At 30.6% G+C, this 17,600-nt stretch overlaps 1 protein-coding gene across 1 annotated transcript in view; it reads left to right on the top strand.

Annotated features, from left to right (window-relative positions):
* Positions 1 to 17,600, top strand: part of LOC121128544 (neo-calmodulin) — an 82,338-nt gene that overhangs the window by 39,138 nt on the left and 25,600 nt on the right. The window contains exon 3 of the mRNA XM_040724134.2: positions 10,663 to 10,844. Within this exon, the coding sequence (XP_040580068.1) occupies positions 10,663 to 10,844 (182 nt within the window). The remainder of the gene's footprint in view (positions 1 to 10,662; positions 10,845 to 17,600) is intronic.

Genomic DNA, 17,600 nt, shown 5'->3' with positions numbered 1-17,600 from the left:
ATTGTTGGGGTCAAAAGTGGCCTCTCCGCCCTCACAAGGCTCTTCCCACCCACTTTTTTAATAGCTCTCGGTACATTCTGATGTAAAACCGTAGATCTTTTGTATGGGCCCTCATGGACTTGAGGGGATTAGCTTGTGCTGTTTTCTTTAACTCCTCCGGGTACAGGTTGGACTTTTTTCCCCTCTCCAATGTTACTAACGGCGTAGACGGTTGTCTTGGAGACGCCGAATTGCTTGGAGTGCTCGAATGGAAATCAGCTTTATTTATTTTTGTAGCTAATAGTTTATGGCTTAATATATCAAAATATGAATTAAATTCAATCAATAAATTGTCTTTAATTATTGAATTAGTAAGTGTTCAGATTTCAATGGACCGCCCGGTATGCCAGGAATCCCATTTTTTAGACAATTAAAAAGGAATTAAAATAAAGCTTGAGGAGCTTCAAAAATTATTTTTGTAATATTCTTTCGAATATTTTATAATACAAAAATATAATTTTTATTGCCAAATTACTCAGATAATAGCAATTACGAAAATGAAAATAAATATATCGCTATAATTTAGAAATTATACCAAATTACAATAGTATAATACTCTTTTAAAACCCTAAAAAATAAAATAAAATATATTTCACTAAGCACCCCCTAGTCATTGTGAAGAAGAAAAATTAAATTAAATATGCAAATAATGTATATACTTAAGTAAGTAAAATGTTACACATTCATTGTAAATCAGTACCTTTTTCAAGTATGAAAATGCATACATTTTAGGATTTTTTTTTTTTTTCCAATTATACCTTCTGATAAAAAAAGACACAAATTTTCCTTATTTTTCATAAGTGTAAGTAAATTATTTACTTAAGCTGCAATATTTATATCCAAAAAAGGAGTTTTTGCATGAAATATACTTTCTCATCATTCTGTATCTCTTTTTTAACCAATAATGGCCTGGCTCCACTTTCATATTGCTACACTCAGCTATAAAAATTTAATTCTATTTATCATAATATTTAATGTGTACTTATATAAAACGCATTTAGTAGCCATTTTCTATTGGAAAAGGGTGGAATTATGCCCCCAAAATGTTCATTGCATTTACTAAACAAATCTCACTATGTAAAGAATTGAAACCAGAGACAAAATAATGTAATAAAATTAGTAATGTAAGAAACACAAAAAAATGGCAAGAATTCGAATAGTGCTAATCACTTCTCCGTCATTAATTATCATTAGACATGATGATATTATTCATACGGGAAAAGACTCATGGATTGGCGAACAAGCATAAAATTAGCTAATTGTATAATTCTATCATGTTTTCAACAGAAAACAAACATTTAATCCAGGTGATGGTAATATAAATTTAATCTTTTGATTACAAAATTCAAAGGGAACCTCAATTTCAACCAAAAATAAACAACTTCGACGTATAAGCCTCATTTATTTATATATAGGGGCAAAATATCTATGAGGCAAGAAGGTTTTAAGGGAAAATATTATGAAGCCAAATCGTTTAAGGCAAAAGTACCAAGCACCCTAAAAAATTTGTCACCCTTGGGTATATTCGTCAATTTTAATAGATATTTGTATCAGAGTTGTGGAGTCCGAGGATTTTTTTGCGATTCCTACTCCAACTCAACTTAATTGATTTATTGGACTACGACTTCAACTCGGACTCCGACTATTAGAAATTATTTGACAACGACTTTTTGAAGTTTTTGAAATTATATAAGTCATTTGACAAAATTTATTTTGTAAAAAAATAAGATTTTCCTTCAACCTATATAGAAAGATATAAAAAAAAATATAAGAAATACCACGACAAAATAATCGGATATATTGTAAATATAAAATTTCCGATATTTGTACATCTTGTAATTATTTATATACTTTCAATTCTGGTTTGTTTTTTTTTGGTTTTTTTGCTGTAAATAAAGTCAAAATTGAGACTCACAGTCTGTGGATGAGTAACTCGAAAATGCTCCTTCATGTTAAGCTGCAATCTGTATTTATTCTTGCGATCCCTCCGTTGTGTTCGTGACCTCCACTTTGGGAACCACTTGTCTATACTCCTAATACATATATAAAGCACCTTTAGCCAGAGACTCCAATACCAACTATTTGAAATTATTGTCCAATAAGGATTTTAATTCGAGGATATTGTAGATCAATAAGTAATTGTCCCCCCCTCCCCATCTTGTTGCTTGATCTATTATTGCGTCGTTCTTGGCTCTTTTTAATAATAATAATATTATTATTGTTGAGAGTGTATGTGACGTCATAAAATATTCAGATAGTAGATGGAAGCTGTTTTTCGTTTTGAACCTTTCTGTATCCCTTCCAACTCCAACCATTTGGAACTATGCAACTCCAAATCCAATTATCTAAAGTGGTTGAAGTCCATCTCCGGGTTTGACTCCACAAACATGATTTTTATAGGAAACTTTTTGATTCGTATTTTATATTAGAGTAAAATAAAATGAAAGCAATTTTGGTTCAAACAAAGTTTTACCAAAATCGATTAGTAACTTTACCCATAATCCTACTTTAAAAATAAAGAAATAACGTTTTTGTTAACATATACAATAGGGTGGTTTTCTTTTCAACTTTTTCTTATTTTCGATTACGGATAGTTTAGAAAAGTTGTTATATGCTAAGAAAATAACCTATACAAAATTTCATTGCTCTAAGATGTCATCTTTAGGTTGAATATCTAGTTTGAAAGAAGACAAAAGTTCTATATATTGTCAAAAAAGTTGAAAATACAACATGAATTATTATTTTTTATTTTATTAATAATTATGATAGACATTATTCTAACCTATAAAAAATTAATAAAGTGTTTTTTTTCTAAAGCTACCCTATGGAACAAAAGGAGAGAATATTGTAAAAAATTTGCATCTTTCCTTTCTGAAAATGTAAAAAAATGATGCGCGCTATACAAAGATTATAAATTTTATTTAACTTTTTTCTCTATTCCATAGAACCATTATAGAAAAAAAAACTTTATAAGCACTTTTTATTATATTAAAAAAATGTCAATCAAAATTATTCTATACAAAATAACTACAAATCTTTATTTATTAAGTAAGGATTTTTGTCTTTTTCCATAATTTGATAGCGATGTGCGCCCTAAAGATGATCACCTAGAACAATGCAATTTGGCATAGGTTATTTTTATACCCTATGACAACTTTTACGCGCTAGCCTAAATCGAAATTCGAAAAAAGTTGAATATCAAACCCCTAGAATATAAAACCTTCCTACAAAGTTTTATATAAATCGATCTGTAACCATTTCATTAATACTGATTACAAAACAACTGAGGTGAAAACATAGCCTCCATTCAACTTAGTAGCTGAACCCACCAGCTTCGCTTATCATATGATTTCTAAGATTGATTTAAAAAATATAAATATTTAAATGAACTTTTTTAAACTATTAAAATATTATGGTTGATTTTTTTATAATGTTTTCTAAATCGCTGAGTATATGCCCCTTTTTATGCCCATACCGTCATTGGGCCTTCAGTTAAGGGATTTTGTACACAAGAATATGTTATATCATTGCTCTTTTCTATTAAAAAAAATGTATTTAGAAGAAATGTTGCTCTTATAAGCGCTTGGAGTAGGAAAAATGAGTAGTCGTATGTTTAATAAGGCTGTACAATTAACTGTTTTTCTATAAATCCCTTCCAAAAAAAAACAATGAAAAAAAATAATCATCTCAGATTTTAGAAAGAGAATTAAGACATTAAGTACTTTAAGGATTAAGTTTTTACAAAAAGTACACAAATTGGAAAAAAAACACAATTGTATTTAATGAGGCCCTTAGCAATCCCCTGACACTCAGGGAAGAAAAAAAGTAGCCCATATACAGATCAAGATTGGCTTCTATATCTATCATGTGTGTACACATAATTTATTTCTAAAAACTTTTTATATTATAATTAGTGATGGGACGATTAAGCAGATTTTTTTAATGCTTAATTTGCAATTTCGATTCTTATTTATTACTGGTATTTAATTACTTATTACTTTTCTAAGTTATTAGCCCCCCCAAAATTAAAAAAATTTTTTACTAGAAAGTTTAATATTTGAATTGTTTTTTTCAAAATATTTAATATTTGACAATTTAATTTAATTTTCAAATTTTTTGGAAAAAAAATTAATTTTCTCTGAATATTTTTTCCCCAAAAATTTTATATTAAAAATTTAATTTGAAATTTTTTTTCAAAAATTTGATATTTTATTTTATTTTTAGTAAATAGTTGTGGATTTTGAAAAACTTTATCCAAAAACATTTAAGTTTTATTTCAATAAATCTGGATATTTGAAAAAATTAAAAAAAAAATTATTGTTAACAACTGTGTTTTATGGATTTTTTTTTCCCAAAAACTGTAATATTTTGAGAATGGCCATGTGTTTTTGTTCAAAAAATTTAATTTTTCTGAATAATTGTGGATTTTTTGAAAAATATGAAAATATTGAAAAATATCAAATTGTATATTTGAAAATTCTTTTCAAAAAAGTATAATATTTGAATTTTATTTTCCAAAAACCAAGCAAAAAATATATATATATTTATATGTATAACCCTTTAGACGCCCCTGATATTTTAAACTATTACATGAAATATGAAAGAATCGGTATTGAGAATTTTTACAAGTACCACAAATGAATCGGCATCGGGATTTTTTTTTTTTTTTTTTTTTTTCTTAGGTACTAATTATAATATGAAAACATCAAAAACTCCCTTTGTCAAAATAAAAAGATACTGTGACTTAAAATATTTATTGCTTGAGGGATAAAATAATTAAGTACTTTAACCTTTCACTTCCACCAACAAAACACATTATAAATCAGAAATGTTCTTCATTTTAAAAGGGAGAGTTGTTGAGATTTGAAGATTATAATTTGTATAGTTCTTTGAAATGAAATTTTTGTCGTGCTCGAAATTCTCTTTTTGAGGGCAGAAACATGTCAATTAGTCGCCCCTTAGAAAATAAAGCAACCACTGGAATATTCTTTGTAGAAAAAACCATGTTCCCTTAGGCCCTCTATTAATTCGCCATTGCGCAGCCGTCTCTATGATTATTCTTTGGGAGAGGACGAAAAATTATTTTTGTACCTTATTTTGAAAGCTATATTTTTATATAACTTTTTTCCTCTAGTTATTTAATAAATAAAAATGTAAAAATTGTCGAAATCCACGTACACATACATTTTTAAAAAAAGTATCCGCTGTTAATCTACAAAATATTAGTCCTTTTATTAATTATTTCTCCTTATTTGGAAAATTCAAAAGTATTAGCACGTAAAAATGCCTAGCTTTTTGAAATTAACAAAGGATGTAATATACTATCCTTTCAGCTGTTTTCATTCATTTTTATAAGTTGACTAATTGAAGGAGTTAAAGTAGCTGGCTACACGTATTATAAACTTAAAAAAGGTATTACAGAGGATTTGGTTCTTATATTAAGAGTGTGGCTGCGTTTTAGGGCTGAATTGAAACAAAGAATGAAGTTAGCAGAAAAGGTACAAAAGGAGAAGATAAGAGGGGAAATTCAGAGAGAAGGGAAAATAAGATTGATTTTGATCAAAAACAGACTCTTAATGACCTTGGAGGCCCCCAAAAAGTTTTACAAGAAAATGCTTGGTTATTTTATACGTCTACTTGCAAAATTTCAGACTTATCCGTTTGACCGTTTTGAATTCCATGTGTGAAGTAAGGCCTATAAATATATAGGATATTAATTAACAGCCTTCTATTAGAATTCATATCATTTCAGACTCTGCCATTGATACTTGTTTTGATAAAAATATTAATTCAATGTGAATAATAATAAATAACTCTTCTCTAAATAATAGTTTTACAGTTGGCAATAAGACAAATAGAGAATACAAGATACCATATAACTTTTTTTCTCCCTTTTGACAGTGTAGGTTCAGAATGGATAAAAAAGCTATTCGTCAAGGAGCATTATTAAGTTTTAAAAAGAAAAAAGTCAGCAGATATGTCCTCTTTCAAAGTTGCCAACATATACTTTTCTTTTTGATTTAAACTCACGAGAATTTTTAATGTTTTTACATCCCCATTAAATAATAATCAAACTTTTTGACTAACATCCATAGGAATTATTGTGTAATTTTTAGCAAAGGAGACAAAGTCAAGACCCAAACGATGACTCTCCAAAAATAGAAACAAAGAACTGGTTATGAAATGAAACAATAACTCATGATTTATAAATATACAAACACTCAAACTCGATTGTACTTTCCATGAAGTGATACACATTACAGCACATAAAGGTATACCTTCCTTTTGTGTTAATAAATGTAGAGTATTGTTTAATATATATGCAAAGCACATATAGGAGGTTTATCCCTATGTAAGTAGGTCCATTAATTCCTTTGAATAATTTATCACCTTTGGCCTTTATAACAGTGAAAAACCCATTATAACATACCTTTGGGGAGTCTGAGGTAATTTAAAAAAAAGTACTCTAGGAAAAATACTTTTTTAATCCATCTCATCACATCATATTAATTATTTCGATGGATTGGGGACCACGATCAGGTCAAGATACTATACTGGGTGGTCCATTGAAATATGAACCCTTACTAATTCAATAATTAATGAAGGTTGAGTGATTGAAATTAACTCATATTGCGGTATATTAAAGCATAAACAATTAGATACAAAACAAAACAAACCCAAGCTCACTAGCTAACGTACAAGTCGAAAAAAGGGCACTTGAATGTAATTTGCGGAATTTTCATTCCACACTCCAAGCAGTTGGGCGTCTCCAGGACCACCGTCTACGCCGTCAGCAAGTTCATAACGTTGGAGGAGAAGAAGGACTTTGTCAAAAAAGCCAAACTGGACCCAGAGAATTTAAAGAAAATAGCCCAGGGCAATCCCCTCAAGTCTATGCATGCAAGTGATCTCGTGGTTTGGCATCCGACTGTCCAAATATTGTATTAAAAAAAGTGGTGGGAAGGAGCCTTGTGAGGCTGGAGAGGCCACTTTTGCACCAGCAATAAAGGAAAACAATTTTTTCCGTTATAAGACTCTTTTGAGTTCTTTTTTGACACTCAATCCCCCTTGCATATCCCTACGAAAAATTAATTGGATTGGTACTTTGCCTCGGGCTTGGTCCGATATTTTCCTTCTTGGTCGCTTCGATGTTATCTTAAACTAAAGACTATAATAGATAGATTTCGGTAAAGTAATGATTGAAATGAGGAACTTCTTTTTGGTCTTTTGTTATTAGTATTATGAACCTTCTTCGAATCTAGTTTTTTTAGTCGTGGATGACTTGCGTATGTACCTTGGTTGTATATGGATTTTTGATTTTAGATAGTAATTTTAACCATTACGTGTTTGTTTTAGCTTTCTCAATGTTTGGATATTTCTATGGGAATTGTTTTTCGGTGTTAATTGTTTAAAAAGGAATGTAAATGGGATGGTAGGCTATAACTGAGGGTTATAATCACGGTTGAACCTGTGCGAATCCAGCATTTCCATTGTACTGGTTTTGCACTTTTTTACATTCCTAGGACAGATGAAGTAGCCCAGCGAAGAAATTACAACTTCCAACAAGACAATACTCGGGCCTACAAGGCTAAAAAAGAGCAGGATTTCTTGGCCACAAAATGTACTCCCTTTTGGAGCCAGGATTTTTGGCCTACAAACTGCCCATACCTGACCCCATGCAAGTTCTATCTCTGGACGAGGGTTAAAAGTTAGGTATGCACGAGTTCGTCCGAGCCTGCTAAAGCTTCCAGCACCGTGTGGCCGAGGTTATCAATAGAGGAGGATTATAAATAATTAAATGTGATCAAATGTAGATTTCAAAAAGTAACAAATTTATGGTTCTCCCCCATCTAATTCGTTCACAATAAGCCTTTAAAGATTTTCCTAATTTATCTGGACAATCCTGTGCATGACATGGGTGAAGACTTGATCCCTGTTTCACTCCCAAAACTATGAAAAAAATATTAAGGGTAGAAAAAAACATTGAGAATTGTTTAATAAATTTTTTTTAGGGTAAAAATGTCTATAGATTAGGATTTTTTAAGTTTCAATCCTGTATTTTGTGTTTTTTAGCCAAGAAATTTGAGTTTGTGACCAATTTTCCCAAAAAATGACAGTTTTTGCAAGACGAAATTTTTGAAATCCCAATTTTGAATACTTATAAAATCAACAACGTACATTTAAAAAATCATTATTTATGTTCAAATGATAAATAACGACCAGGACTTTAAAATAAAACTGTTTTTTTATGTATTTCTTCTATAACTTTTGTGCAATGGCCGTTTAAAAGATATGTCTTGACTGACATACGGAATCGAATATTCACACTTTTAGATAATTTCCCGACTTTAAGTAACCATATCTACTGATAGAAAAAGGACTACATGCTTGATTTACATAACATTTTATTGTAAATTTATTAAGCTTTAGATTAATACTTCATTTATACTATTTTTTGTACAGGAACATTTAAAAAAAAAAAAAATATTACGCTTACGTCCTCATTTCATTGACTTGTCAAAAAAAAATACGGTCTGTCCTTAAAATGGATAATACATAAAAAATTTTGAGCTAGATACTTGATAATTTGATTGTTTGTACCTGAAATAGTATATTTTAGGCTGATGTGTTTATTTATCTCCTACCACCTATAATATTTCCGATAATTATTATTTATTTATTTTAGAATTTACGTATTTAAAATTTTAGGCAAAACTTTTAATTACAAGAGAGGACCTTTACAAAAATGAGTATATCTTTTTAAAAAAAAAAAAACATTGCAAATTTTGTATTTATGACGTCAAATTTGAAGTCTACATAAAATTTTGGTTAAGAAAACATGTATCACTAATAAGAATTCGAAACATGATATTTTCCCAATTTTGGCAGTGAAACCCGGGTCGATCTCAAACCATGTCATATATGAAGTGAAAATATCAATTAATATTTTCTCCTTTTCTTGATTTTTATTGTCTTTATGCTGACACATAACATATATATTTTTGATAAAATATTGAGTTACATGTTAGGTAATGGTTTTGTTTTGTTGTGTGTTTATTATTGTTCCTCTTAGAAGGTGTTATAAAGAAAAAGAAAAATAAACTACAAAAAATTTTACTCTTCTTAAATAGTTCTTAAATTATATAATAATTTCTTTATATTTTGTTATTAAAATCCCTCTTTGAAAAGTTTTATATTTAATTTAATAATATTATTTTTACATATTTTTTATCTGTTTGTTCTTTTGTCATTCTCACCAACTATTATATTTATTTAAGCATTTTTTATCAAACGGAATGAAAAATTGTTTATAAATTTTACTTTTATGATCAGTTTTTTTTTTTTTTGATTACATTTTTTTACTTAAAAAAAAGAGAAAGGTTTATCAGTTTACTGCATCCAACAAAGGATATTAATATATTTATATCTATATAAGTATAGAAAGAGAAAAATGAGAAATTGGGCATGCATTGCGTATCTAGAGGAAAGCTAAGTTCACTCACTCTACTCTGTGAACGAGATAAAAAAAAATGGGTAATTTAATTTTATATCGTAGAATATAATAGAAAAACGGTACTTTTAAACATTAATAATCCACGCAACCTCTTAACCAAGCAAAACTTCCTACCACTATCCTTAATTGATCAAATACGGATAATTAAACTTCTATTTTTCGGAAGAACAGTTGATTATATCCATATTTTTCTAATATCCGAAGTATATAAAAAAACCTTGGTTTTTGGAATTTTTATGATTTGTTTTTTAAATCCACAGCTGCTTCCAAAAAATTATACTTTTTTGAAAAAAATTTCGAACATTAAAATTTTTGGAAATTAAATACAAAAATTAAATTTCAAACATAAAATTTAATGGGAAAAGAATTCGTAAGTACACAGCTGTTTATTAAAAATTAAATTTTTTGAAAATAAAATTCAAATATTAAATTTTTTATAAATTTATAGACATTTACAGAAAATTAAATTGATTGCAAAAAAATTAAAAATGAATTTCTAAATATTACATTTTTTTTATTTATAAAATTCAGATATTATTTTTTTTTTTAATTTAAAAAATTCAAATATTACATTTTCTGGTAAAAAGCAAAAATTCTTTAATTTGGGGGGGACTACAGCCTTTCAGAGCAGACCTTTCAGACGCCCTGTTTTGTGATACTTGTATAATTATGTAATTTTGAAACTTCTCATTTCTAGGCAACTAGTGTTTGATTAGATCCTGTTTCTGACAGATCATCTAAGGTTTTTAGCCTATCTTTTAAGCGAAAGTGTTTTTCGGGGGCACTTATGATATATATCTGTTTATCCAGAAAATAATGTCGCCTTAGGATTTCTACCTATAAAAATGTAGAAATCCTCATGATAATTCTTCAATCTGATTTCATGAATACCCATGAAGTTGAAATCAATAGAGGGAGGAAAAAGTTGACTTAAATCGTATTTTCTAATTCAATTTTCGTCTATGGGAAGTATTCTATTTAGTAAAAAATTGATAACTGAGAAAACATCTAGTATAAGCGTATTTTTGTTTATATCCAAATTGGGCTTCATATGTATACGTAATTAATTATGTTTTATTTCTCATCAATGATTTTAATCTTATTTCAAGGAATTAACTCCACTTCTCCGATGCATGGGTCAAAATCCAACGGATAATGAGGTGAATGACATGATCAATAAAGTGGATGTCGATGGAAGTGGTGTTGTGGAATTTGAGGAATTTGTTACATTTTTTAATATTCTCATGAAGAGTGTGAATCCGGAGAATGAGGCTCGGGAAGCTTATAGACGGTAAGACCCAACAGTTTTCAATCATTAATTTATGTGTACACTTACATCATATCTGTTCAAAAACATAATATTTGGTGAGTTAAAACATAAGCACTCCTGAACAAAGATCAAGAAATGCAGAAGTACTCAATATTTAATAGACATATTTGATGAATTGTAAGTGTTATATTTAAATTTATGGAATCAGTAGAGATACTCAAGAATACTATCAATATTTCAGAACCTTAATATGACATATAAAACATAATTTTGCTCTGAGGAAGGCTTTCAAATATAAAAACCTATCAAATGATAATTGTTTCATTTTGATGATGAATAATTTTGCTACTTTAAATGTTGATTGCGAGATTTTAAAAGTTTTGATTAGAATAATCTGTGGATAGAAATTCATAATAATTTAGAGAAAAGTAATTCTTGCTCACTTTTGGTTATGACAGTCTCTCTTCTACCTTCTTCATGGTTATTTCATAATTTATTACTTTTGATAAATAAACAAAGTAATAAGTTATTCCATATTTATGCTCTATTTCCAAAAGAACAGGAATACCAGATGATGTCTGGCCTTTTTTTCTGTTTCTTTTTGGAGGAGAGGTTACGTGATACAATAAAGGTAACGACGTGTAGTACTCATTTCCTAATGCTATTTTTATCGGTGCGATGTTCTTTACCATTCATCGGTCCTTCAGTTCTACATATAATTTTATTTTCTTCTCTCATCGTTAGGATTGAAAAAAAACGAAGAAAATAATGAACGATAGGTAGAAGGTATAGTAATTAGTTTTGTATCTGTTTGTATTTATTCGGTCCAGTCCAATGTTAGGAATGGTCTTGTCAGTCCTTCGGACTGTTAGTACTAAAACGGATTAACAAAACAAGAAATAAAGTTGATAGATATGTTTTATTACTGATATGCAGGACTGAAGTGAACTGGACCGTGGCTGAACTAGACTGGACTTCAGTCTTAGGTCCTAAATAAGGATTACACAACACTTATAGTAATGCGTTATAGTTACACACCTCCCATTTTTAACTGCGGGTAGCTTGTCTCCTTGAAAGAGGTTATGAAAAATTATGATATAACTTCAACAATTCAAATAAAATTGTTTGTGACTACGTAATTTCAGCTGTTGTAGTTTCCATGAAGGGCGGATAAGAAGTGGTCCTAAGACTGACAAATTTTATTAGGACGTGACTGATAGGTCATATAATACTGGTAATTTTTAAGCGAAGGCTCAAGCGTGACCGCTACAAAAGGTCTGGAAGAACTAACAAATACTACAATTACATAAGATCAAATGACCATTTGTCGAATATTTGTCATATTTTTATAGTGTAAAAATGTTTGTTAGACTAAAATAGTCTAACATTTACCTATATATAAAATCAGGCATTCCAAATTCATAAATCAAAGTTTATATGAAATTATTTACATATATGACTATTTCAATCTAACAAAATGGTGTTTTTTTAATAAAAATATGGCAAATAGTTGACAAATTACCGTATAAACTTATGTCATGTCATTGTAGATATTTCTCATTTCTCCAACCATTATGTTGAGGGCGCATTGAGCCTTCGCTTACAGGTTATATTATTATATGGATAGGTCTACATTCTTTTCAATACTCATCCTAAAATACGGCCCATATTTTTTTCCTTTTTGAAATTTAAATAAAACGGAACAATATGCTCTTTTTCTTATCTCTCAACCTTTCAATGAATCATTTTATAACACTCATGTATGTAAAATCTAGAAAATACCTACGTACAAAACCCTTAATAAAATTTACATTTCTAAATATTTTTAATGAAAACTCTAAGATCATTTAGCAATAATTCAGTACTACACTCTTAATTTGATAAATATTTAGTAAACTTCAACTTTTTGTTAAGTTATTGCAGCTTAAACTGTCTTTTTTGAGTCCCCAAAAAAATGACATAATGTATTGAATTTCTTAAAAGCGGACAAATAAAATATTTTTAAACTATATAAATCGTTCGATATAGGCATCAAGGAGTATTTAACAGCTTTCAAAAGCTTTGATAAAAATGTCTACGTGTTTTTACAAGCGTATGGGCTATCGAATATATTACTAGGATGTTAAAAATAACAATTAGTGTTCAAGAATGTTTCTTTCATACATTGCCAAGGACTTAATGAATGTTCTTTTGGAAAGGAAATTGACAATAAGGGTTCACTAATTATTATTATGCAATCATACATGAACGTTTCTTCTCAGTTTTGGTAACTAGTGTTTTTTCTATAGAATACATGGGTGTCGCCCCCCTTGAATATTGAATTATTGATTATTATTTCTTATCCTCCCCCCCTCCCCCCGCTCCTAAATAAATATCCTCACGTTTTATAAAAGGAAAATTTATTCAAATGTATGATTTCATTTAAAAAAACATATAAATTTATTCAAAATGTATGTAACAGATGCCAATATTTTGATTGTCATGAAGGAAATGTATTTTTTTTTTTTGGCCATGTCGTCAAACTTTATATATGAACTCCCAATAACAAGTAATTGGCTTGATTGATTTATTTATGGAACAAAGTATTCCTGTTTATTCAAATATTTACTCAATTGAAAGGGTAAAATATGTAGTACAATTAAGGGCATTTTTGATGATGAAGTCCTATGTACTTATGTTGGTAAATATTTCCTAACATTCATTTATTTGAGTCATGCAATCAAAACATGACACTTGGACTCATGCAACCTGTCTTAATTCTTCAAAAAAAAAGCTTTTATTTAATATATATTTATTTACAAGAAGCAAATATCTTGATAAAAATTATCTGACAAATTGTTAGTTATAAATTGTTAAAAAGGGATATAAGAAAAGTACCCATAGAGGCCTTGACAGCCACAATACCCCACTAGCTCGTATATAGTAAAAATCAATCGGACAAGTTAAGGTTGGCCTGTATCCTGCCTGTTTGGGAGCGTAATGCCGTACTTTCAATAATGCATATATATCCCTTCTTTTTTTTTATCCACAATAAATTATTTTACACAAAGTTAGGGGTAAAAATTTAAATTTTTTTGAATAGCTATGAATTTTTGAATTTTTTTTTCAAAAAAAAATTAATTTCGAGAATGTTTATGGATTATCTATTTTTTTTTCCAAAAAAATAAATTTTTTGATTTTGTATCTAAGGATGCCCCAGCAATCCCCTGCCACTTAAGAAGAAAAAAAGTAGCCCATATTCAGATAAAGATTGGCTACTATATCTATCATCCGTGTACAGAAATTTTGATTTTATTTGAAAAACTTCCAAAAACGCCACCACCACCACCAAATAAAATTAATTATATATAATCCTATAGACACCCTGTAATTAATCGGTAATAAGTCAATTCATCCCAAATATCGAATTACTCTAATGGATATTACTGTTTAACGTCTCCACGACTTGCACGGCGTTAGCATCGCAGAAAAACTCAATAAGACTTAAAATGACAATCATGACTCAAAACATAAAGAAATGTAATCTAATTCAGGCTCAAGGTATAGCTTGTATCATAATATAATTATGCCATGGAATAATTTGTATTTTTGACTTCCTCTTTGTGTTTAAAATTTTACAAAAAATTTATTGAATAGAGGGCGCCCTAATGGCTACTCTTATACATCAAACAGTCCTAATTCAATAATAATAGAAAATTGTTCCAAATTATCAAAGAAATAATTTGTATTCAAACTATCAACGTTCAGAACACTAAAGAAAAGGAGCAAAAACAACAACAGTTGACTACAAGATGCATTACAATCTTTTATGGCAGTGAGGCAAGGTCGTAGAAGAGGAAAAATACTAAAGTATCTCAAAAGCAACCTCTTTTGGAGGCATGGGGAGATGTAACGTAGCAGAATAAATCTCCTCAAGCTAACAGGATAGTTTTTCCTCTTTTTGTTTTACAGGTTTGACTAAAACTATGGAACAAAAAGCATGAACATAATTTAGGATCTTGTTTTTGTTTCAATATTTTTCGATTGTCTAATCCCCTCTTTCCGTATAGAGTATTTTGACTAGTTGTTCGAACTAAATCTATAGAATATGCAATAGATTTTCGGTAAAGATCTTCTTCTTTTTTTTTTTAGATTTGAAAATTATAATTTAAATCTGTTATACACTTTTAATATTCATTTTTTCAATATCGGTGTAACATGAATAGAAATCATAAATGCATGGTAATTATTAATTGCAAATGTTCCTAGAGTTATGTCCAATGAGTTTTTATTTTTTCTATTAGTGTGTGTGTGCAAGCATACAAGCCAAAAATAAGTTATAGATCAGGGTATCAAGCTAAAGGCTCACAGGGTAGATGTGATCTATGTATTAATTTTATTTTGTTATATTTAAAGTGCTTAACGGTGACACCAGGCCTTTTGAGGATAACAATAATACTACATCAGTCAAAATGAGTTTGGCAACCATGTTCCAGATTACTATCTATTGTGTAGATACCGAGTGGTCCATTAAATTCTGAACAGTTTGAATTTTAAAATTCAGTAAGGTATAATTTATTAATTAACAGTAGAATTTGTTGAAAAAATAATACTATAAATAGATGTGTGTCTGAGCTCACTTAATCATTAATGTAGGTGACTTTAGCGGCAATGATGGCTTCCAGGCGGTGATGAACGCCTGGGACACACTGCTGGCCGAAAGTGACTTTGAGGGGATCCGTCTTTGGATGACAAACACTGCAGGCCTTCCCCTCGACATGCACACAAAAGGTGTCGTCAATGCAATTCCCATCACTGCTGCAAGGGGAGATGGGTTTATTACATTGCTGTTGTCAAAATTGGCCTCTCCACTCACACAAGGCTCTTTCTACCCACTTTTTTAAAGCTCTCTGGGTAGTATGGTGTGAAACCCCGAGATCTCTTGCATGCCCCCTCATGAATTTGAAGGGATTGGCCTGGGCTGTTTTCCTTCACTCCTTCGAGTACCGTCAGGCCTTTTTTTACTGATCCCTCTTCCATTACAACGTTTCTCAACTTACTGACGGTGGTCCTGGAAATGCCCAAATGCTTGGAGGGAGTGAATGGGAATTTCTCAATCACGTTCAAGTGTCACTTTCTCGACATGTACGTAAGCTCACAGATAGAGGAGCTGTGTATTATGTATGTTACGTCCCCAACTACAGACTCTCGTGCAACCATATGAATAATATATTTTTCTAGCTTGATCATGCTCTATTATTTCTCTATTCTTTTTCTGAATCGGAGAAAATGCCTAATCAGTAAAAAAACAAAATTACGAAAAAAGCACTCTTTCTTTGGAAGTTCAATCAATTCCTTCTTTTTGATCAAGATGATGAATATCATAGTTTGTCCTAAACCTTAAAAATTAATATTTAAAAAGTAATTAAAAATGCGTTGCTTAAAAAAATAATTTTTGAATGCGTGAGTGGTAAGAAAAGTTTCCTACCTAACAAAGATACAAGACATTTTCCCAAAATTTATATTTTTTAACATAGTCTCCTTGTACCTCTACAGACTTCTCCAAGGGATGATCCCATCTCTGGAACCCGTTCAAATGGTACTCAGAATTTTTCTCTACAAAAAAAAATTGTTTACGAGACATTTTTTTGGTTTTTGACTCAATAAATCCAAGTTGGATTGACTTTGACGCGTCTAACTTTAGGAGAAAATTACTTTATATATCTGATATTGTTGGAATCTATTTAAACGTTACAATTTCAAGAACAAATATTTACTAACATCTCGAATGTCAATTTTGATCATTTTCACAAAAACTCACTCAGACGATTGTTACATAACAACTACGCGTCCAAAATGTCAGAAACTTCAGAGACCTCCCTTCTATTTATTATACTATTAATGTTTATTGATAGTACAGGGTGTCCATGATAAATTGGAACTATCTTAAAATTCAACCTGCTTCATAAAAATGGAATTTTGAGTGTATTTGTTAATATGAAAAAGTTAGACATGATATTAAACAATAAATTTATTCAACATGTCCTCCCTCAGCAGCCACCATCTTCTCCATCCTGTCCCTAAAGGATTTGCATGCCCTGATGACTACCGCAGAATCGACAGCATTCCACTCCCTCGTAACGGAGCCCGGGAACTTTGTGGTGAAGACCGAAGGGACCCCTTCTCTCTCCTTGGCAAGCCACCTATCATTCTGGACGTTGTAGTTTTCTGTCGACAGTCCACTTCTTCTCGTCGGATAACAAGATGATTCTTCCTCCATGGCTCTTCAGGTAATTGAGGAGACACTTACCGTCGGTGAGCCTGGTGCCCTTCATGGATGCCGTGAGGATGTGTTATTTGGTATGACCTGTACCCGAGGTCCTCATTCACAGCCTTGGAGACCAGCTGCTTGCTCACTCCACGGTTCTTGGCCAACCTGGACAAGGAAGTCCCCGGCGAAGCCTTGATGGACTACTGGAGGCCTTCAAGGAAGCGGGGAGTACGGATTCGGTCACTTCTCATGTTGTAGGGCTTGCAGCAGACCTTCCCCTCAACCTCCCAGGCATTGAAGACCCGGTACACCGTGGTCTTGGGTAGTTAAGAAGCTTGTAGATAGCAGAGGACTTGTGTCCCGCGCGAGCCAATTCGAGGATGGCGTCTCTCCTTGCTTGTTCCATGATGACTATTGTTTGTTGTCAAAACAATTGTGGTGGAAGTTATAGTGTATTGTTCAGGCAACCTTTTATATTAGTATGATTTAACCCCGAATATCCACATTATGGATCTGGATGAAGTTTA

The sequence above is a fragment of the Lepeophtheirus salmonis genome, chromosome 13 (assembly GCF_016086655.4).
Source record: "Lepeophtheirus salmonis chromosome 13, UVic_Lsal_1.4, whole genome shotgun sequence".
NCBI classification, from domain to species: domain Eukaryota; kingdom Metazoa; phylum Arthropoda; class Copepoda; order Siphonostomatoida; family Caligidae; genus Lepeophtheirus; species Lepeophtheirus salmonis.
This window is presented reverse-complemented; position numbering and strand designations above follow the sequence as displayed.